This window comes from Ovis canadensis, chromosome 14, assembly GCF_042477335.2.
Source record: "Ovis canadensis isolate MfBH-ARS-UI-01 breed Bighorn chromosome 14, ARS-UI_OviCan_v2, whole genome shotgun sequence".
In the NCBI taxonomy this organism is placed as follows: domain Eukaryota; kingdom Metazoa; phylum Chordata; class Mammalia; order Artiodactyla; family Bovidae; genus Ovis; species Ovis canadensis.
In genome coordinates this window covers 51,470,329-51,494,283 of record NC_091258.1, presented here as the reverse complement: position 1 = coordinate 51,494,283, position 23,955 = coordinate 51,470,329, and the positions used below count along the sequence as shown (strand labels likewise).

Sequence of the window (23,955 nt, the reverse complement as noted above, 5' to 3'; positions counted from 1 at the left end):
TGGCTGAGCCGTTCTGAGCGAGCCGAGGCTGCGCCTGCCCCTGGCCTGTTTGCCGCCCTCCTCCAGGAGAGGAACATGGGGGCTGGAGAGCAGCCACACACGCTACCTGTCCACTTGCTCTGGTCCTTCTCGCCTCCACTCTCCTGGTCTTTAGCGAGCTCCTCGGGATCAGCAGCCGCTTCACTGGGCCCTTCAACATCTTCAATGGCTTCTTCTGCAAGAGAAGAAAATGAAAACATCAAGGACTAAAAGTAGACAGAAGATGGAGGACTCTTGGCTGCTACTCCAAAGAAGTACCCGCCACAAAACGCAGGCAGCCAACAACTGTCCCCCAGCCACACAGTGAGCCCCGAGAGGCTGGCCGCACTAGGGATGCACGGTCTGGGGGCGGTGGTGGGAACTTTCCTTCCCACTCACTGGCAGGAGACTGCAGCTTGGTCTAGACGTGCAGACACTCGGTATTCTGAGATGGATTCCAAATACCTCGTTTGAGCTTTTCTTATTGAAAAGCCAATCCTGTTGAGGAAATAACTCCAACTGGGTTCTGAAATCACATACAAGTCTTTAACACTTGCAGATGCAAAAAGTGCCACAGGCTTGCTTCTTGCCTAGCTCTGACCACACTGAGAACTGGCATTGAACTAGACCTTGCATAAGGCTTCGTGGTGCCTGAGCACCTGCCAGATTGTGGTGGGTTTTTTGTTGTTGTGTTTTTTTTTTTTTACAGTCATTCATATTCTGAAGAGTCACAGAATATCAGTGATATGATTTCATCAGTGTGCAGAGGTCCAGGAAACAAACATCGATGGGTTCGCCAGGCATCAGTGGCGAGAAGCTAGATCTGTAGAGAAAGGGAAACAATTCCTTATCCAAATCATACACTCCTGTTTGAAGTCATTCCATTCTTCACCCGCCACTGGCTTAAAACAAACCAAGGAAATTCTCTCCAGCTCAACACACACTACTTCAGTGAAGGAAAAAGAATGGTCATTTCCAACATGAGGTTAATCACAAAGTAAAATGCCACTCGCTTGCCAAAGTGGGGATGAAGAGGGTAAAACACTCTGGATGCTGAGGGAAAGGAAGTGGGGCATCTTTCACTTGTTCTCCTGGCCCTATGGACCATTATTTAAAACATTCAATAAGAACAGGTAAATGAATGAATAAGGTGAGCAAACCAAAGTAGGTTGATGAGGAAATCGTTAGACTTTGAAGAGCACAGCTTCCTGGATGTGGAGACACTGAAGCCCACATCTGTCACCCAAGACCACTGCCAGACAAGATCCATGGGACTAAGGCTGTTGGCCCACGGACCTGGGGTTATTCTGACATCACCCTGGGTCTCTCTAGCCCCAACTCCACTTTTCAACATTTCAAGGTGTGACACTAACGACCCTCCAGAAAACAGTGTCTGAATTTCATCTCATAAAAGGGAGTAAAAAGAGTTCAAAGTAAGCTGACCTCAGAGGATTTAAGAAGCACTTGAGGAAGAAAGTATCTGTTTAGAGCCGGATTCTCCTAACTCTTCCCAAAAAGACAATGAAAGACCAAGAGCTGGAAGATGGAACTAGAGGTCGGGGAACATTTCTTCATTACCACGAAGAGGGCATGTAAGAGTCAGTCATGGGGAACACGCATGAGAGGAGATACTGCTTGTTTTCCTCTTCAACTAAGAGGCTTCTGCAAATAATTTCTATGTCGCCTTTCTGTCTCACTGCACAGTCAAGTTAACATCAAGTCTTCCCACGCCCACTCCTAGTTCAAACAAAGAAAAAGCATGCAACCATGGTTTGAAGTCAGTCCGATATACAGCACCATATTAACACGCTACAGCCTTTAGTGGAGGAAAAAAATACATACAAAGTGTTAGCTGAGCAATAATAAACAAGTTACACAGCATGCTATAGGTGCCATCTTAACTCAGGCCAAATAGTAAATGCATATTTTTGGCTTTTGATTAAATTGTTCAGCACTATAATTATAAAATCCATTTCTGAAAGGTGATACCAGCATTCAGTCGATCAGAATTAAGTTGGACCTACCCAAAGTAGCTAAGTCTCTTAAAATATACTCATTTGCCCCAATACATCCTGTGATACAAAATACCTGCAAGTACCCATACATTCATCAAATGCGATTACGCAAAGAGATGACCTCCTCTCTAGGACACACACACCACCCCAGGTGGAGTGAGTCTGACACCTACACACAGGGGACATCCCGATGTGATGAGCAGCGTTGGGAGGTGCTGCTCTGCAGAGGTGGGAAGGAATTTAGCCACTGGGAGGCCAGCCCCAAGGCCAGCGCCTCTCTCTGTGTGCTATGTGGGCTGAGCCATCCAAGCAGAGAGTTAAGAACTCACGGTCACTCTGGCACTGACCCCAGCTCTTTGAACCTTTTCAGACAAATCTATCCAGAGACAGACTGAAGAATGAGCACATCATTCTCGCAACAAGCAAGGAATCCACATGGCGCTTTGTGGCTGTCCCAGGCCCTCGGTCTATGAGCTTCTGGTCTTGGGCTTCTGCTTTCTTCCCTCCCTGCCCTGCTAAGGGTGAGAAAGTGACGATGACCAAGCTCCAGTGAGAGGGTGAATGACCAAGGTTGGCTCAGGAATTTCTTTTGCATCTCTTTTTCTTCTTAAAGATTTAAAAATCAAGTCCTCTTCTCTTGAAAGGGATTCCCTAGTGGCTCAGATGGTAAAGAGCCTGCCTGCAATGCAGGAGACTCGGGTTTGATCCCTGGGTCAGGAAGATCCCCTGGAAAAGGAAATGGTAACCCACTCCAGTATTCCTGCCTGGAAAATCCCACAGACAGAGGAGCGTGGCAGTCCATGGGGTCGCAAAGAATCAGACACAACTGAGTGACTTCACTTTCACTTTCCTCTTCTCTCTGAGTTTTTAGATTTAATATTATCATTTCTGATATGTTAAACACCCCAAATCTGTAGGCGCTTCCCTGTAGTTCCGCATGTGACCTACAGGTGTCGCCCTCTGCAAGGCGAGCCCTGGAAGGGCAGCTAGCTGCAGGAGGCAGACACTGTCTGGGCCGCATAACCTGAGCATGTGGAAATAATATATGTCTTCAAGTGAACTGTCTGGTCCTGGGGAAATAAAATAGGACATTCATAAGCAGTTACACCATCTGTCTTTATACCATCATCATCAACAGCAAGAGGAAAAATAGCTTTTTAAAATGGATGAAAGCCCAGGCTGACAGTAACCAGAAAACTGTGAGCTCTGAATACCAATAAAGGTAGAGATATGATTAAAAAACAGAGATGTAAACTATGAATTCATCTGGACAGCTCGGCCCCACAGTGCTGTGCAGACAGGGTCTGTTTTGTTGGTCCCCAAAGTCTCCAGCTTTGTCACTGAGACCGGGCCTTGGGCACCCACGGGCAGGGCCTGGGGCTCCGTGCACTGGGAGCGCGTGGGGGCCAGGGGCAGGAGGGTGTCCAGCTCTGAGTCCCTGGGCCTGGCCGGGTGGGCCATGCTTCCTTTAGGGATGTGTATTTGATACCCACATGCACACAGAGCACAGAGCAGAGGGGAAGTGTTCATGGAACGCATTTCTTCCCCACAGTTAAGTCAGTGGCAACTGGCTGGGGTCATTACAGAAGTGGTTCCCTCCCACCCCCTATAATGTCAGCTACTGACAGATGGTGGGAAGTGAAGACCTGATGGACGATGATCCGGTTTTATCTGGGAAATCCTGTCTTTTCCTTAGAAGACAAAGTTACTTTTCTTCCCCAAGAAACACAACAGCCACTGTGCCATTTTTAAGGCCAAATAAAAAAAGACAAATCAAAACCATCTTCTCCCCAAAGAGTTGAACGCTATTTCAGAACCTAACCAGAACACACCAGGAATGCTTTCTCAGGGGCACAGCCAGCGCCTGGGTGAGGAGGTCATCTCTGCCCCTCGTGCCTGGCCTGTTCCAGCCAGAGCAGCAAGCCCTGCATGTCTCAGACAGATGAGATGGTCTATTGCTCACAAGACTCCAGAGGCCATGCCTCCAAACCCCTTGCGGACGCCCACCCTCATGGATACAGTCCACAGCAGCCCTCAGACCAGAGCACCCCTCCTGTTTGGGTGTATTTTCATGTTAAAGGGTTCAGGGAAACAGAAGCAAATCTCAAATAATTGTGAGGTCCTCTGGCATCCCTTCCGTCTTCAGTTTCCACATAAAACACTGGCTGAAGGCCTTTCAAAAACCTATTTCCATCACTACCTCTTTGTACAACCGCTTCTCCCAGACAGCACTCGCTCATGTCTGCTGGTTAAGGGCTGAGCCCTCAGGTATGAGGTTTTCAGCAAAGGTTGTTTACTTGCTGAGTCGTGACTCTTTGCCACCCCGTGGACTGCAGCCTGCCAGGCTTCTCTGTCCACGGGATTCTTCAGGCAAGAACACTGAAGTGAGTTGCCATTTCCTTCTCCAAGATATCTTTCCAACACAGGGACTGAACCCTGGTCACCTGCATTACAGGCAGATTCTTGACCACTGAGCCACCAGGGAAGCCCCGTTTCAGCAGATCAACAGATTCTAAAAGGGAAGGGTTCCAAGGGCAGCATAGATTGGGGGTGGGGGGGAGGTGATGATACCATAGCTCCAAAAAATGCCCCTTCAATTAAGGTGGCTTTCTTGCCACAAATGCACACTGTTCTCTCAACACACATTACACTCATCACGTTGGTGAGCATGACTGTACGATTTCCCGATTTGTGGAAACATCTGCTTCTGAAGGAGGTGCGTGTGCCAACTAGCAACCCCATGTGGATTCGCAACGATTTTATGAACCACTTGGAAACTGGTTTGTGGAAGGAGCACGAGGCTGAAGCAAAAACAGAGGCGGCATCAGCACGAAGTCAGCACCTGCCACCATGCACTGAGTGTGCCACCCAAGACACACCCTTTAAAAGGGCACCGTTCACCAAATAACCAGGGCCCAGGGGAGTGCTGTACAAATCACAGGCTTGCAGAAAGGGGAGTCCATCAACACCTGAGACTAGTCTTAGCTGTTCCTGATTCTTTAACAGGATAATGTGGGCTAAGTCAAAGTGAAAGTCGCTCAGTCGTGTCTGACTCTTTGTGACCCTATGGACTATACAGTCCTTGGAATTCTCCAGGCCAGAATACTTGAGTGGGTAGCCTTTCCCTTCTCCAGGGGATCTTCCCAACCCAGGGATCTAACCCAGGTCTCCCGCATTGCAGGCGAATTCTTTACCAGCTGAGCCACAAGGGAAGCCCAGGAATACTGGAGTGGGTAGCCTATCCCTTCACCAGTGGATCCTCTCACCCCAGGAATCAAACCGGGGTCTCCTGCATTGCAGATGGACTCTTTACCAACTGAGCTATCAGGGAAGACTAAGTCAAACCTTCCTCCAAACCTGACAAAGCCCTGCCATGGGGCCTTGATGATAGGAATTTGGAAATTCTCCTAAGAACCAGGGTGCTGTTCCCAGAACTCCGGCGATCACATTACTTAAAGAATACACTGATACACTGAAGAATGAAATTATTCTTTCCTTTTTCTTTGGGGGGAGCTACATTTGAGGGTGGGGGGTGAACTAAAGTGCGTTTGCCTGTCGGCAGGCTCAAGAGCTGAGAAACATTAGCTGTCATGAACCACAATCAAATCGGGTTTGAAATATTTAGCAGTGGCTTGGAAAACGCGGCAGTGCAGCTCTGACAGGCGAGATGCGCAGACACCCACTTTCCATTATAATGGAAATATCAGGCCTGTTCTGAATATGTATAACCCAGAAAAATGTATTGATTTTTCATTCGGCATTAAAAAAAATGAAATAGCCTGCAGCTGTCAAAAGCCTTTTGTTAAAAGCTCGTCTTTCCTGGAATGAGGGTTACCAGAAACAAGTTTTAATTGTATATTGGACCTGTTCTTTGAAAAACAAAATAACCAATCTGCTTACTTTGAAGATAGGGTTCAAGCTTTTCCTTTCCCCATTTTCAACCTAATTAACCAAGGACAAGCGCTGAAGCGGACCGGAAAGGCCCAGCACGCTCTGACCAGTGGGATGGACGCAGAGGGTGGCAGCCACTTGTGCTGGAGCCTCCATGGTGGGTGGCTAGGAGAATCCATCACCGTGTCTTGTCCCCTTGCACCTGTAACTACAGACTCACCCCACAGGACACCTGGGCCGACCCCTGTCCTCTTGCAGGACCAAATGGCACAACTGGAGAATGAGGGCCAAACAGTCCAGCTTGCCCAACCCTCTTGGCCCCTTGTGCTTCCACAGGAAACCTCTAACGGCTGGTCATATTCTACAAAAGTATGCACGCTTTATTTTGCAGACAGAGGTCAAATCAGATCCTACAATACGAAAGATGACGGCTAAGGTCTAGACTGCTTATTTTGAATAATATCCAGTGCATTAAAATTCTGCTGCAAGAATAACTTGTAACAGGATGTGACCTGCAATGCTGATGGACGGACACCTCTGCTGCCCCTAGCTTGTCACCCTCTCTAGGCCGTAGAGGGAGAGGTGGGTGGCTAACTGAGCCATTCTCCCTCTTGACACTTTGGCAAGTGCGATCCCATTGAACAGTGACCTCAGGTCCTACAGTAGGTGACACTCCGTGTGCCCTGGGCTACGCCTCAAACGCACAGTGACTCCCAGACTCAGGATGCGATATTCTACTCCACAACGTCCACAAACACGCTTTTTCAAATGCTGATGCTGTGGTTTTAGTCCATGGGATCTTTCTAGCCCTGATGACATGGTTGCAAACGGCCTGAGAGGTAGTTCAAGCAATTAGGTCTTCTAAGTGACAATACCACAGCCCCAGAAAATTTCCCTTAAATCAGGTTGCTTTCTGCCTACCACAATGCAAACTGTTCTTCTAACACCCCAGTCCTTAGACCTAGCATCGTGGTGGAGGTGACTGCACATTCTCACTCTGCCCACAAAAGAGGGAACTTCCACACCTCCCTGGAGGTCCTCTGTGGGTAATCCATCTGAATATTATTTTTAATGTTGGTAAACTTTGGCCATTCTGTTTCCTACAACTTAACAGGGTAGAGATTACTTGAAGAAGTCAAATCACAAGAGGAAGGGTCCATGGTCTAAATCAAAGCTGGTGAGTGAAACATTCTGAGCGACTGTGACAGTTCAGGTGGGAATCCTTATAGGGATGAAGGATGAAGGTAGGAAAGGGAAGCAGGCGGGGGCCCCAAGACTGGCGTGCTGTTTTATGCATCCAGGATCTGGATGCATAAAGGGTATGTTGCCATTTCTTTTCCAGAGACAGGAGAACTCCAGGGCGCTAACAGAGACTAAGGTGTTTGGTGAAAAGTACGTTCTCTCACGCAGACCTCCTGCCTCCCAGCCTGCCCAAGTCTGGAGCACACAGCACGGGACAGGTGGAGGGGGTGTGTGTAGCCCCCTCCAGGTCACCCTTGTCCTTTCCCATCTCACCCCCATCTAAGCTCTCTGCCGGCCAGGCCATCTTGCTGAAGACCCTTCTCAACCTGCTGGAGTGAAGGGTCGCCAGTAAGCCACAGTATCTTCCCACTCCAAGGAGCTTAAGGGGAGGAAAAAAAAAAAAAAAAAAACTGACCAAAGTGCTAACTAGCTGTTTTAAATGCAACTGTCCTCTGAAGATGACGTTTATAAAAACAAGTTCCGGTCCTCTGAGAGATAAGAGGATGTGAGAAGGAGAGGAACAGAGGACATGGAGAAGATTAGACCCACTCCTGCCCTCCACTGACATATTCTTTTCCTTTCAGTGATCATTTTCCCACAAGAACTTTTTTCATTGCTGGGTTCATTCACCAAGTATACTGGGGGCCGCAGGGCCCAGTCTCTGGACTGAGCCTGCAAGGCGGTGGAGGCCCAGCAACCTCAACACGGGCCCGGGAGACGCTCTGCAGGAAAATCCACTAAACCCAGGCACACCAGTGGTGAGGAAGCAAGCGGCCCCCTCGGCCAGGCCCCTCTCTCCCGCTCCTGCCCCACCACCCCTGGCTTTGGCACCAGGCTGCAAGAGTCAACACTGAAGGCAATGCCGGGTATTATTAAAATGACTAATTGGAGAATAGAGACCATTTATGCTTTTGTATATTTGAAGATCTTGCCACTGTTTATAGAAACAAGAAAAATGGGGCTTGGGCAGCCTGAGGGAGCCTGGGAAGCTGCAGCCTGTGTGCACAGCCTTTGCCGGAGAAGGTGAGGTCCCGAAGGCTCGCCTGGGGGAGCCCTGCGCCCACGTGCTTCACCTCCAACGTGAGTGTGGACACGAAGGGGCCACGGCCCCTGCTGCAGAGGGTGAGGCCCCGAAGGCTCGCCTGGGGGAGCCCCACGCCAGCGTGCTTTGCATCCATCGTGAGCGTGTACACGAGGGGCATCTCTGGGCCTGGAGCACACCGCCCGCCCTGGGCTGCACACGCAGCACCGTCACCCGCCAGGGTCCTGCCAGTTCCCCACTTCCGGGCCAGGCCATTCGGTCATTTGAACAGTTTGTCAAAACCTCACTGGAATTAAGGGGGTGGGTGGGGGTCACGAGAGGAGAAAAAGGGAGGAAACGCCTAGAGCCAGGATTGCAACCGGCTCCATTTATCTGTGTTCTCAGCCAAAGCACCTGGGCTGCCCCCTGCGGAAACGCAGAAAGGATGAAAGCGGCGTGCGGTGACAAAGCGCGCCGGAACGAACGTGTTGCTGACTTGCCTGGTGGCTGTTCCTGGGAAGATTTTTTTTTTTCCTTTTTAAATACTGAAAGATGTGCATTCTGGGTTTTAAAATACCAAACCTGGCCCTGACTTGGTTGGGGAACCCACACTAAACCAGAAACCCAGCTCCATGCCAGAACTGTGAGGAACACCAGGTTCAGGGGGATTAATCCCCTTGGGTTTCTACAGAGCCCTGGTTGCTGCTGCTACTTCCACACACGAAATGTAAAAAAGGCAAACTCCCCGAGCATGTTTGTAGCGGAGCGTGATGTGATTGTGTTGTCATTTATGGGAAATAATCGCAAGCCCATCTCTCCTCTTCCCTCCCCACCACCATTTTCCAGTCCAAATAACCATGAAAAATTACACTTCAATGTCAGGGCGACGACAAAGGAGGCGCGCTCTCTGGGAGCTCAGCGCATTTGCAGGGGTTTTTCCTTTCGTTGGACAAAAACTACCTTCAATTGTACTTCGTTTAAAATGTGATCTAACAAATGCATTTTGACAACGCTTTTTCTCTTTCTCTCCCTTCTTTCAAACAGTATTTTGCACAGTTTAACCTCGCACCAAACTGGAATGTTCTGGAAAGAAGGGGGCAAGCAAAATAGAAAGGTCCTTGAAACCAAGAAGGGTGGTTTTCCCCTCCTTCCATTAAAAACAAAGTCATGGAGAAGAAGAATGATTCTAACTCAGTGGACTACTACTGAGAAAGAGGATGGAGAGTGAACGGCCCCATCTTACAGGCAGAATCTTTGATAGGCAAAGGTGAGAAAAGCCAGGGTGAGCAGGAGGGGAGGAGGGTCCTGATGGAGGAAAAAGGGCCCCTCAGGCTCACTCTTCAGAATAAACCATTTTGTGGATTTGAAAGCATCCTCTGAGGGTGCGGATGTAAGTCAGAAGCGGGGCGGGGTGGGGGGGGGTCACGACCACGAGGCTGCGGAAGGGAAGCTCTCAGGTGGGGTATCCCCCTCACCCATTCCCCTCCCCCATGGAAAGGGACATTTTTCAACCCAGCTGATCTGCCTGAAAGCTTTTTAGCATTCCAGGTGTGAGGCCTGAGCAGTCCCTTCAAGCATCTGTCTTTCAATAACACCCTGTTTGAAGTAAACACTGCCAGGCTCCCATGGTTGGAGGGTGAAGACAAGATGGATAAACACACATGAGTGATAGAAAGCATGTAAATAAAAAAAAGAAAAAATGAACAGTTTCCATTAAAGAAGGCTGGTATCACCTTCTGAGTCAAAACTGACTAGGCTTGTCAGAGAGAGATCTTATGTTTAATGTAAAAAAAAAAATGTATGTACATATATATGATGTGCTTCCTACTTTATTTATTTTTACACGAAAAAAATGTTGGAATTATATAGATTAAAAAAAATCAAGGCAGGCCTATAAATGTACTTAAGTATCCATATACAAATGAAGGTGTATGGGAAATGAACAGGATGTACCAGAAGTGATATTAGATGATGGTGATTAGAACCTAATGGGTATGAGTGAACCTTGTGGGAGGGCTCCCATGACGGGAATGCCATCGCTGATGGACGCAATCTGTACGGGAATGAAGGAAGCGGGTGGGGGGTGACCATGCAGACCAGAGGCCTTCCGGTGGGGGAAGACAGAACTGGACAATGCTGAAGGAAAAGAGGGAATATGGGGGCCTGGGCACGCGACAAAGCAAACCAAACGCAGCACAGGGGAACGTTTGTTTCTGGCCCCAAAACAAACAGCAGTCGACCGAAAAGAAACAGTGACGCCAGGGGCTGGAGCCACAGGACACACAAATGAAGGACCTGAGTCTCCAGCCCCTTTGTGGTTTCACTCTGATGTCCATGCCATCCGAAGGGGCTCAGCCTAGTAAGGAAAGAGTTCTGCCCTGTGAAGCACAGGGCGTACACAGAAATATTAGTCTATGCTTGTCTGTGGAGGGCGGTGTGAGGGGCTGACTGTCAATGAGCTTCATTTTGCATGATCATAAGCCACTTATATGCACAGCTGGGAAAACCAGCTGATTCATAAAAACAAAGCACAAACAAAGGCTTACACTTTCCAAACCAAATCTGGGAAACAGACATCAGGCCAACTTCAGACAATGCTGTGTCCAGAAAAGCACTGGCTCGCCCTGCCCTCTTTTGGCCAGACCCAAGCTGTGCAAAGGTCACTGTGTATGTAATGGCCTGGCATGTCCCAGAATGCAGCCTTAGAAACGCGGATGAAGCCAGTGATGGCTCAGGACAGCTTCAGCCCTCCTTTCACGCTGGGGATCCCCGGATGCCTACCGCAGGCTCACGGCCTGGTGCAAGCGGTGAAGAGCCTGTCTCTGCTGTGAGCACTTACAGTCACGCTCGAGATATCGAGTGGTGCGCCTCCACGTGGAGAGTCCAAACCTGGGCCGGCCCCCCAAAACCATCAAGCCCCCAAACGCACTTCAGTCTGAGACAACTGGGTGACAGAAGCAACGTGTTTGAGTTAACATCTCCTAGGAAACTGCAAAGTGAAGCGGGAAGCGAGGTGAAGGGAAAACCCAGAGATTTATGTTCAAGAGCTTTCCTGCATTAACGGGAGAAAAAGCAGATGGAACTGCTAAATTGTGGTCATTTTTTTTTTAAAGCTTGCTATTTTATTATGCCAGCATAATGTTTATGACAAAACTTGACAAAGGCATTACGGGGGAAAACTGCAGACAAATCTAACTCATGAACATACAAGCAAAATTCGTAAACACTGTATTAGCCAGCCACACTAGGATTAATGCATCATCATGCATTTTTGACATGCACCTTGTACAGTTCTTTTGTGTCCAAAGCGAAAAAGAAAATTCTTGATCTTCTTCCTCCTTTTGAGAAACTTCCAAAGGTATGCCAATGGCTGAATTCAAAGACTTCATATTTTTAAAATCTGGATCCTATACAATGAAATGGTCCTTTTCTAGGGTTTGACAACCACCCACCCCCCCCCCCCACACACACACACCCCTGCCTTCTCACAGTGATTTTAGCTACAGCAACCCAACCAGGAATCTGCCAGAGGTACTAATTGTATTTTAGTCTCAGCCTTAGGACCCTGTGAGCATCTATTCAGCTTTACTTCCCATTAGATGTTTCTTAGACCTAAGAACAGGCTGGTATCCTTTAAAAAGCAAGGCACCCAAGCACACCCCCAAGTTTATACAGCAATATATCTCAAGGCACAAAGACACACAGTTATGGTCATTAAGGCAAACAAAGAACTTAAATTCTAGACTCATACCATTCCCTTTAATGGTGGGGACATTTGTAAGCAACTAAACCACGAATTCAAAGAGAATTCAAATGCTGCCATGCCATGAGAACGTCAGCAAGGACCCAGACAGAAAGCACGACTCTGTGACAGACAGTCTCTGGGCAGTCGGGATAGAGTCTGCAGCCCACAGTCACATTTTGAAGAAACGATTCTGGAGGTTTAAGCTCTTCTGTGTGCACTCTGCAACTGGAGAAAGTACCAGAAGGGGAAATGTTTAAGTTAGACTCCTACCCAAACATTCAGACGTGGATAATTTTTTTTTAAGTGAATTACGGATCCTATGCAGAGCCAATAAGGAAAGGAACTCTCACCAAGAAAAAAATGTTTGCTTCATTCTGTAAGTATAAAGTAGTAAAAACCAGTCAAAGGTGTGAATGAAAAGTAGTCAAAAAGCAGTACAATATTAAAGATTAGATGGTCTGATGATTAGGAAGAAAAATCAAATGATTCTTCACTTAGGGAGCAACATCTTTAAACACAGAGAGGAGGAAGAGTGAAGAGGAGGACTTAGTACCCAATGAGAAAGGTAAAAAGTAAATAACCTAGGTAACCAATGTTCACTGCAGCACTATGACAGCTAGGACGTGGAAGCAACCTAGATGTCCATCAACAGATAAACAGATAAAGAAACTGCGGTGCATATATACAATGGAATATTACTCAGCCATTAAAAGGAACGCATTTTGTGTCAGTTCTAATGAGGTGGATGAACCTAGAGCCTACTGTACAGAGTACAGTAATGTCAGAGAAACAAATATCATATATTAACACATATATATGAAATCTATAAAGCTGGTACTGATAACCCTATTTGCAGGGTAGGAATGGAGATGCAGACATAGAGAACAGACTTTTGGACACGGGGTGGGATGAACGGAGAGAGTACTATGGAAACAAATACATGTATACCATATGTAAAACAGACAGTCAGTGGGAATCTGCTGTGTGATTCAGGGAGCGCAAATAGGTGCTCTGTGGCAACCAGAGGGGTGGGATGGGAAGGGAGGTGGGAGGGAGGCTCAGGAGGGAAGGGACCTGTGTACACCTGTGGTGATCCATGTTGATGCACAGCAAAAATCATCACAACATTATAAACCAGTTATCCTCCAATTAAAAATGAATGAATTTTAAAAATTACCTAGGTGGGAGTATATCTTAAAATTAAATACATATTACGGAAGGAAAAAAAATCAATTTCTGAAAAGAGTCTATGAACTGACTCAACTACTGAAATCCTTTGGGGGCAGGCTGGAAAGCACAGGAGCTGTTCTAGGAGAAGGGAAATGACTGGAAACCGGGCCTTAGAGAGAAACAAGCGGGAGAACGGAGACAAAAGCAAGAAAGACAAACGGGTCAATGGACTAAAAAAATCCAGCATGTAAAATTTATTTCAATACCATTAAGGTGGTTAAATAAGAAATATCTGTGCTTTAGAAATTCTAAAAGGATATAAATGTAAATGTGTAAAATATAAGATAGGTAGGGAGTCCAAACAAGAGAAGGCATAAAATCATGAACACGGTAAAAACAGGTTCAGGAAAGAAAAATAATGGCGTTTGCAGCAACCCGGTCATCAGAAGGACCTGCCTTTGCTTGGAGGGATCTGGAGGAGCTGCAGCACCTCAGTTCTACAAACTAGGAGACCAGGACCTGGAGAAAGGAAGGGCTCCGAGACCACTCAGTGAGGCAGCCCAACGAGGGTCTCCAAGTGAGGCCTAGGGGCACCAGCCACAGAGGGGACAAGCGGTCATGATGCCACTTTCAAAGCCAAGCATGAGGAGGCATGGGCAGCCTGCTCCTTAGGAACCTTCCTCAATTAAAGCTGCGACGCTGAGGAAAATAGATTCTAATATGGTATCACAGTGGTTCAAGTGACTTCCAGTTGTCCTTTAAATGATGAGACAAAAGACACAGCATGGATAAAATGGTCTCACCCTAACCAAAATGAACCACAAACCAGCCCCTAAGAACACAAGTATCCATGTTTCTAAGCAGATTGTCCCGTTAACTTCTTGTCAGTGGCAACATGGTACCTAAAGAAAAACATGTTAAAGACCAGACGAGCCTGCCTCTCTCTGTCTCCTCCCATTCATTCATCTTCCCTCTCCTTCTCTCTGTCCCCCACCCCATGCTCTTTCTGGAAGAGGGGGATCCCAGAAGCACTGTCCCAAAATGGCTCAGGGTGGGCACCCGGCTGAGAGTCTCTGGCTCCAGGGGGAGGGCCAAGGGGCCACCGCGGCCCCAGATCCCTGCCAGAGAGAACTAGCAAAAGCCAAGTAATTGCTTTTTCCCCTTCCACTAATAAGCTTTTCAGCAGAGGAAGAATTCAGCTTCCTGTAGTCAACAGACCCTTTTTCCCTGCCTCTCCTCACTCCAAATAATCTAAAGTGACTGCAATTTCAGTCCTGGCTCTCCAGTATTCAGCTCCACCGGCTGAGGTCAGAGGGTGTCAAGTGAGGGCCCTCCATTTCTCTCTGCTCCGCCTTCACGCCACCCGAGCTTCTTCGTCACTGAGGCAACCAGCCACCCCAGCGCATCACCAGTCTCCAGCACACACACCGACTTCACTCAGGATTCCAGGAAACGCTTTTGAAGGCCCAGAAAACACTGGGGGAGACGAAGAAATATCTCTTTGCTGTAAACAACTGATTAGTAATGACCAGCTTCAGATGCCCTGGTGACCTGAACCACTAATTTCCTGGTTTTGAGAAAATGCATTACAGTAGGACTTTTTCTTTTTGTGGTGGTAGTTAAAACCATGTGGCTGGTTATGTGGTTTTTCGTTTAGTTTTAGGCAAATGGCTCTAGTTCCCAAATTCTTCCCCGAGATGTGCTGTGTGTTCGTGGGCTGCTTATCTTCAAGCCTGGCCTCCTGTCGAATCAGCTGCCAGTGGAAAAGCGCCCCGCCCCCGCCTCTGCCTCATTTCCCAGATGAATGAAATGCGATTTCAATTAACAAGGGCAGCCCCATAGCTCCCTGCTCGCTGTCTTCACGGAGATCTAAGCAGAGAGCGCAGACAGCACTGAAGGTGAACAAACAAACGGACGAAGGGAGATGGATTGAACGAAAGGATAGGTGTGTGAACAGGCGCACCCCCTCAGCACGAAAGGATAGGTGTGTGAACAGGCGCACCCCCTCAGCCCGCCCCGCAGGCTCGCGTCCCTCAGGGTGATGTAATGGCTGCGGCACAGGACGCAAGAGGCTCCAAGCAGGGGACACAGAGGCAGGGCCACTCCCTGGGCCCACAGGCAGTGCCGGGAAGGTTCTGGAAGGGAAGGAGGGCAGGGGAGGTGCATCCAGGGAAGAAAGTGAACACCTGCCCGCCCACCCCAATACACGCACGTGCACACACACACACACACACAGGTGGACACTCACTTCTGGCTGCAGCCAGGCCTGTGATGGGAATTTATTTCCGTCAATTATGTGCTCTTGTCCCCAGACTCAGTTCATCAGCACAGTGCGGCCGAGTCAATGAAAGGCCCCGTAATGAAGGAATCACATGCACGGGGACGGCCCGGCACCTGCCACCAGGCTGTGGGGCTGCAGCCACACCTGGCCCCAAGTCTATTTGATGTGGGCCCTCCAGTCTCCCCTGACCCTCCACCCATCCCACCCGTGGGCTCCCAGCCTCCATGTCAGGTCACCCCATCCTGCCCCAGGAGCCCTTGGCCAGGATGACATCTGTGACCTAATCACAAGGGCCCTGACTGCAAGGAGGAGGAGGAAGGGGCTAGCCCAGTGGGACTGACCAGCACAGCATGCCTGCTGCTTTCCTATTCTGCTGCCTGGATAAAACCCTTCACTGCAAAGAGCCTGAGCGTGGAAACCAACAGCAGCCACCTCTGAAAGCTCCCACATGCTTGTCGTTATTATCTAACAATAATCATAATGGTCGTGGGACAGTCATTTCTCAACCAAAGCAGGTATGATCACTACCCCCATTTCCCAGATGAGGGAACTGAGGCTCAGTGAGGTGGGAGACCTGGCAAAGGTCACAGAGCTGAGACTAACTGGGCTTCCCTGAAGAAGCTACCTTGTACTTGCACCATCTGCCCACCCCCCGACCCACCACACATCCACAGAGCACCTGTTCTGGGCACTGAACACAGCTGCGAACAAGACCACAGGCACTGCGAACACATGAGGTACTCGTGTGTAAATCAGTGCACAGCCGCGCCCCCCTCGGTACCCCTCCCTCTGGGCAGATAAGCCCCTGGACTAGCTGTCTTGCTTGCTGGGTCGAATCTAGGGTGGCCTGGGCCCTCGCTCATCCCCTTCAGCAGAGCAGAGGGCTGTGCACCTGTGGACCATCTATACAGCTTGACGGCTGCCCTGAGAGGGATTCCCAGCAGATGTGTATATATAATACAGAAATGAAGACAGAGATAAAATCTCCTTGAGCCTTTCCTTTCCTGGGGAGTGGGGAGGAGCTGGCCTTGTGGTGAGGCAGTGCCACAAAGAGAAAGGGAACACCCACCATCCCTTGATGTGGCAGCACGAGGACGGGCCCAACAGCCGTACACCAGGGTACCCACCACACCAGCGTGGGCCAAAGCACCTCCCTGCGCAGGTGAAGAACAGCACTGGGTGAAGGGCTCAAGGCTCAGAAGGGCTGCAGTGCCAGCCTGGAAATTTGACACCCGCCATTCGGCATGCCCCTTCTCTGAAACCATTGTTGCCCCTTCACCGCCATGAATTTCGATGCATTTTGCAAACTTAATAGCCATTGAAAGCTCTGTCACCTTGACAGGGCTGCTATTATAATGCTAGCTTTTCTCAGTACCAGATGAATTTGGGGGGCTGGGGTGAGGGGTGGGAGCAGGGCTGTTGTGGAAGAAAGTCTGCTCCACTCACTCTCTATAGGAGGTGTCTCCCCCTAGTGACCACCACCCGCACCACCACCCTCCACTGTCTAGGGGCTGGAGCCAGGTAGCCAGGTACAGGCAAACAGCCATCAGCCGTCTTTGCAGGTTGCCTTTGGCCCCGATCCTCAGACCAGCCTTCTCAAAGTACCCTGGGAGCGCGAAGAGAGAATCAGTAGTCGGGCTCTCAAGCGTTCTGAGCTTTGCTGTGAATGCTAATAGGGGGTCCCCAGCACCCACAGGATAGCCATCCACACTTTGCTTCCACGGCCAGGAGACAAGAGGAGCCGGACATGGGCCAGAGGGAGAAGAGAGGAAAACAAAAGAAGCAAACGGGACAGGTGACGGGGGCCCACCTGGAGGAGCACCCTCCAGGCCTGCTGGGGACCCACGGGGCACCCCAGGACAGACCAGAAAGGCAAGACCTGATGCCAGAGCAGGACAAGGAGACACGAGGCAGGGGACAGAGGTAAGTAATGGGCGAGGAGCCCAAAGCCAGAAACTGGGAGGCGAACGGGACGGATGCAAAATGGGGCCGAGTGCATCACTGCCGCAAGCGAGCACTAACTCAGGCTTCCAGGAATGGGAAGACGGAGGAGGACGCTGGGCAAAGAGAGCCCCCTCCTCAGGTCATTCTGTTCAAGTCTTGGGGAGAACTGTGTTTTGGGGAAGGGGCCGGAAGAATGACTTGGAGCCTTCACTTGGCTGCTGCCTTTTACAGTACGCTTCCCAGAATAAACTGCCCCAAGACTTCATCCATCACCAAAAAAGGCAACCATAAAAACACTCGTGGCCAGCCCTTGTCTCGCACCAGCTCAGCCATCTTCCCGTCTGCTGGGGACCGGGTGGCTTGGGGCTGGGGGGGCGGCCCAGGTCCCGACTAATTGCTCTGGCCAACGCCGCTGTGTGGTGTGGGGGCTGCTCCCGCGCTGAGTGCTGAGGAACTTCCTGAATCATTAACCTCTCGGAGTGCATTGTACTGGGAGGCGCTCCCTCTGCAGCCTGTTCAGGGGCCCTATTGATCTGCAGCACACTCGCTGCCTTCAAAGTTGTTTATGATCAATATGCAAATTGCCCATGGCATTGATCTAGTATTAATTTTCAATTAGGGAATCCACAAGGGGTCTTGGAGGGTCAATACCTAACAATGCAGAGGAAACTCCGCGGAGGAGTATCGGCCTGATGCCGAGAAGACCTTCCCTAAGCCTCCTCCTCAGCAGTTCCAGGCCCTTGGGGCTGTCACCTTCGCTTTGGCTCATTCGCTTCCCTCTGAAGTCAGACCCCTCTGGCCACCACCCAGGCTGCATGTGTGGCTGTTGCCCTCCCCTCCCCGCTGCCTCCACCCAGGGCCACAGGGACAGTCCCTGCCAGTGCGCTCCCCCGACACCCGCCCTCCTGATCGGATGCCCCCGCACGTGCCTCTACATCTCCCCACGCCAACCCAGCCCTGGACCACTCTCTCCCCCGGCTCCCCAGCCACACATACCTTCTTTCTCCCTCTCTCCCTCTCCCTCGTTTCTGCTTAGTCACGGAACGTCACCTTGGCACGCTGCCACGGCTGGAGCTGGCGAGCTGCACGGTCCCCAGAAATCTCAGGCAGTCAGGCAGAGCCGCCAGGCTGCCAGGTTATGCTTGGCAAACAAGCCACTGATGTCATTTCAAAAAACCAAGGTGGGGGTAGAGGGGAAAAGGCACAGCTTCAAATCATCTGTTTTTCCTTCTTTCTTTCTTCTAGCAAAATGTTTCTTCCTAGTGAAACACGGAGGCAGGGGCTGGGGTTGGGGGGGGGGGGGATGTTAATTGCTTCACCACTCGTCCATGGTTCCCAGAAGAGGCCACAGCCCGCCCTCCAGGAGCACAGGGCCGTGCGTGTGAGCCACTGACAAGGGGTGTCCCTGGGGAGCGTGTGCCCAGCTGGGACTGGAGTGACCCGGGAGTGCAGTCATTCCATTACGCCCCTAACAGCCCCTGAGAGGCTCGCGTGGGAAAGCTCTACAGCCAAAGGAGTAGGAAGAGATAAGTGTGGCCCACTCTCCGCCCAGTAGGTATGGGGACGAGGCGGGCACAGCTGCGCCCAGCCTGGGGCCCAGCAAGGGCCCCATCTGCCTTCTCTGCTCAGCCAAGGCTCTCAGCACTCCAGGTCTTCCTATCTTGCTCCACCGGGAGCAAACCTTCCAGGGTCTCGGGCTCCTTCACCACAGCCCATGACCCTGCCTGGAGCCCACACGGACCCCACATGGAACAGGGTGTTTGCCCAGACACTCTTGGTACTGCCACTCATGGCGCAAACCAGAGCGCTGGCTAGCCAGGCTAACTGGTTTATGGATAACATTAATTACCATGTTGCTCATTAATGGATGAAATCTTTATTGGTGCCATTGATCAGAGGACTTGTTAGCTGGCCTCCTAACCAATGGCGGATGTAACAAGCTCTCTTATTGGCATATCAATTAATGCAATCAATTCCTTGCCAGCGGCTGTCGTCCGCTCCCCGGGCTGTTCAGAGGTAGGAGACAGAGCCATGTCAAGAGCACCCCCTCACTCAAGAGTCTCCAGTTCCCAACTGACCTCCAGGTGGTCTCTGCCACTTGGGGCCCAACTATCAAGGCAAAAAAATAAAAACAAACAAGATCACATCTACCCCCGCCCCCACTTCCATTTGAAAATCACCTCTCCATGTTCTAAGGTGACCTAAGTACTGCTCTCTTAGGACACATGAGATAGAAGGACCGGTGTGAGGGGCTGGGGACTGTGAGAGCAGACGAGAGGGCCACAGGGGCCGTGAGAAGCTTCTAGATGAGGCTCCGGTAGAGGTGATTAGGTCTCCAGACTGGACATTAGACAATAGGCCAGACGATGACGGGACCAGCCGAAAGACACAAACCACCGTGACAGACCCTCTGCTCACCTGGGGAAGCCAGCCAAGACCCCCGATCCACAATCCCACCTGCCGACCGCACCTAAAGGCATCCCCATCACTCAACGCCTACAACAGACGGGCTCGCTAGGAAATCGTTCCCCTGATCTCAAAACCCAAGCTCCAGGTATGAGAAGGACTTGTCGCCTAGGAACCATCACCCCACTCCACCCCACCATCACCAGTAAACTGACGTCCATGCCTGGCATTCTGATGTTTGCTGAAAGGCGCACAATGAATTGTTTAGATGGCACTAACATCACTGTCAAGTCACAGCTGGGAAAAAAAATGTCCCTGGGCAGTGACATGTCTTTAGGTAGGTTAAATTAGAAAAGGCTCAGGGACGGGGAGTGTGTGGTGGAACAGATCATGGATCCAGAACTGGAACCCCTCTGAGGAACAGTGATCACCGGGGCATTCACCGCAGAGGGGATGAGCTGCGATGCCTACGACTGTGAGAGGGTACTCCAGGAATGCCTGACCCCCAAGATGTGCTTAAGGGATTAACTGGAGTTTACCTCAAAAGGGAGCAGCTTGAAATATTCTTGCAGATTTGTTACTAAAAGCCAAAAATAAATTAAATTAAAAAGGGGAAGCAAATCACTATTCCACTCAGTGGTGCTGGTGCTATTAATAAACTTTGCAAGCACAAACATTTAACTCGAGGAGAGAGGGTACCGGCAACCAGAAGTGGTAAAAAGCAGAAGGGGGTGGGGAGGTGGGGAAGAAAGCAGCTTGGGGTGGAGCGGTGACAGAGCGCAGGAGGCCAGCGAGGCCAAGGCTGAGACATAATTCTCAGAGTCTGAAAGCACGGCTCGGGGCTTCTAGCATAAACAGTAGAAATATTTCCTCTCATTTATAAATAGAAAGTGACATTTTTCCACGTGGACTGCTAGTACTTCCATATTCACAGGACGGAGACAAGCACTGAACAGACCAACGCAGAGGCCAGAGAGAGAAGGCCCCGGCGGGCGAGCCTCTCTGAGGATGGAGACGCGCAGACAGCAGAGCGAGGAGAGCAGAGGCTGCAGAGCCAAGGCTGAGGTCCCTTTCACCCGCGAAGCCACTCCTCACGTGGCACAGAAAGGCTGTGTTCTACGTGGCAGCCGTCATCCAATCCAGGTGATGCGGAGATACCCAGACCAGAGGCCCTCCGTCAGTCATTCAACACCCGCAGTGGTCTTTTCCAGCAAGGACAGCCTTAGGCTGCCAACAACGATACAGACCCAGGATGTGTCTGAGGTAGACTTCTGTAGTGCAACGGTGCCTGAACTGTCTCCGGGGAACCCCGGGATGCTGCAGGGGTTCTGCAAATTCTGATTCTAGTTTCATTTTGAGTTGGTTATTAAATTACTTGTTATTATTAAATGCTAATGGTTATTATTAAATGCAATAATAAAACATACTCAACAGTGACATATGCCAAAATCTAACACACTGGAGGCCAGGGCATTAACTTGCACAGCTAAGTTAACTAGTTTTTGTGTAGGCCTCCGAGTCACACAACATCTGCATTTAGACTACAAGGCTAAAAGGCTGCTGAAATCTGTTACCATTTGGAACTACTCCTCCATACGAAGATTTGAAAAATAATGGAGCCAAACAAAATACACAAAACGGAAGCTTTGTCCAGACTATCTAACTACCGTGCATAACTCTTAGTTTTGACCAAAGGGTTGATCAGCTCTGCTTTATTATTCTTTTGATACACAAATATTACACATCTAAACTCAAATCCTAAAAGATGAGGCTGTGAAAGTGCTGCACTCAATATGCCAGCAAATCTGGAGAACTCAGCAGTGGCCACAGGCCTGGAAAAGGTCACTTTTCATTCCAGTCCCAAAGAAAGGCAATGCCAAAGAATGCTCAAACTACCGCACAATTGCACTCATCTCACACGCTAGCAAAGCAATGCTCAAAATTCTCCAAGCCAGGCTTCAGTAGTATGTGAATCGAGAACTTCCAGATGTTCAAGCTGGATTTAGAAGAGGCAGAGGAACCAGAGATCAAATTGTCAACATCTATTGGATCATAGAAAGAGCAAGAGAATTAAAGAAAAACATCTACGTCTGCTTCATTGACTACAGTAAAGCCTTTCACTGTGTGGATCACAACAAACTGTGGAAAATTCTTGAAGAGATGGGAATACCAGACGACCTTACCTGCCTCCTGAGAAATCTGTATGCAGGTCAAGAAGCAACAGTTAGAAGCAGACTTGGAACAACAGACAGGTTCCAAATTGGGAAAGGAGTACATCAAGGCTGTGTATTGTCAACCTGCTTATTTAACTTATATGCAGAGTACATCATGAGAAACGCTGGGCTGGAAGAAACACAAGCTGGAATCAAGACTGCTGGGAGAAATATCAATAACCTCAGATATGCAGATGACACCACCCTTATGGCAGAAAGCAAAGAGGAACTAAAAAGCCTCTTGATGAAAGTGGAAGAGGAGAGTGAAAAAATTGGCTTAAAGCTCAACATTCAGAAAACGAAGATCATGGCATCTGGTCCCATCACTTCATGTCAAATAGATGGGAAAACAATGGAAACAGTGACAGACTTTATTTTCTTGGGCTCCAAAATCACTGCAGATGGTGACTGCAGCCATGAAATTAAAAGACACTTACTCCTTGGAAGAAAAGCTATGACCAACCTAGACAGCATATTAAAAAGCAGAGACATTACTTTGTCAACAAAGGTTCGTCTAGTCAAGGCTATGGTTTTTCCAGTAGCCATGTATGGATGTGAGAGTTGGACTATAAAGAAAGCTGAGCACTGAAGAATTGATGCTTTTGCACTGTGGTGTTGGAGAAGACTCTTGAGAGTCTCTTGGACTGCAAGGAGGTCAAACCAGTACATCCTAAAAGAAATCAGTCCTGAATATTCATTGGAAGGCCTGATGCTGAAGCTGAAACACCAATACTTTGGCCACCTGTGCGAAGAACTGACTCATTTGAAAAAGCCCCTGATGCTGGGAAGGATTGAAGGCGGGAGAAGGGGATGACAGAGGATGAGATGGTTGGATGGCATCGCCGACTCAACAGACATGAGTTTGAGCAAGCTCTGGGAGTTGGTGATGGACAGGGAAGCCTGGCATGCTGCAGTCCATGGAGTTGCAAAGCGTCGGACACAACTGAGTGACTGAACTGAACTAAAACTCCTAAAATAACTATAGTTACAACGCTTTTTAAAAAAATTACCTAGTTCAAATTAAGTTTTCATTTTTTAAGAAAGGGGGCTCCGGTAATAAAAGTGTACAAACCAGTGCTTCATCTGCTGTTTAATTCTAGATCAACAGCGGAGGGCACTCCTCAGACAACCTCTCTGGGAAACAATGTGGAAAAACTTGAAATTTCTGGGGAGATTTAAAAAAACCCACAGCTCTGCGTTGACAAAGCACTCTGATGTACGTGTTACCTGCCAGTCACACCAGCCTAGCATGAGAAAGACACTGCAGGAAGATGGAGGGTGCTATGCCTTGGTGTAAGATCACAGATGACGTAAAAGTACTCTTCCATGTGCATTTTCTTTTTAAGAAAAAAAATAAAAAATCAAGGAGCAGAATGTCCTTTGGATGACCTTCCATGGAAGCAAAAACCGAGTCCCTTTAAGAAAGGGCTGTCTGCTTCTTCTGTGAGAATGTACACTCAGAGAGGTAGTTGATAATCTAACCAGAGAGAAAGCTTCCGTGGTGGTTTTCTCCCCCTAAAGACAAGAGCTTAGAAGCTCTCTAAGACAGAAAAGAAAATTTGTCTGTTCATTTACTGACTCATCAAGTCATGAAACATATCCATTAGTTTGTACCTACTACATTCCAGGTATTGTGGATCCAACTGGATAAGGAGATATTCCTGTCCTCACGGAAATTATGCTCCAGCATACCCACACTAGGCGACAGGATGGCTGTGTCACACCCAACCTGGTCACTGAAGCTGCAAGTCAGCGTAAACTCACACAGGAAAACCATCTCCTTTCCTAAGATTTCTGCTTGCTCGCTGACGAGCTTGGTCAAGACTGGTCTAAGCAGGCTCCCATGTTAGGGTTCCAGGTTGGCCACATTCAATACTCTCAGGGAACAGTAGGACTCTTGAAAGAATCAAATGCCACTTACTCTAAAAAGGCTCTTCATTCCCAAGGCTCTAATCCACACTTTCCTGAGTCTTCACCTGAGTGATTTTGTATCAAGATTCTTTCACACA

At 49.2% G+C, this 23,955-nt stretch overlaps 1 protein-coding gene across 3 annotated transcripts in view; it reads right to left on the bottom strand.

Annotated features, from left to right (window-relative positions):
• ZFHX3 (zinc finger homeobox 3) overlaps positions 1-23,955 on the bottom strand; it is a 250,381-nt gene that overhangs the window by 42,831 nt on the left and 183,595 nt on the right. For all 3 annotated transcript variants that reach the window (XM_069550253.1, XM_069550255.1, XM_069550254.1), the window contains one exon: positions 107-214. In XM_069550253.1, coding sequence (XP_069406354.1) covers positions 107-214 — 108 coding nt within the window. The remainder of the gene's footprint in view (positions 1-106; positions 215-23,955) is intronic.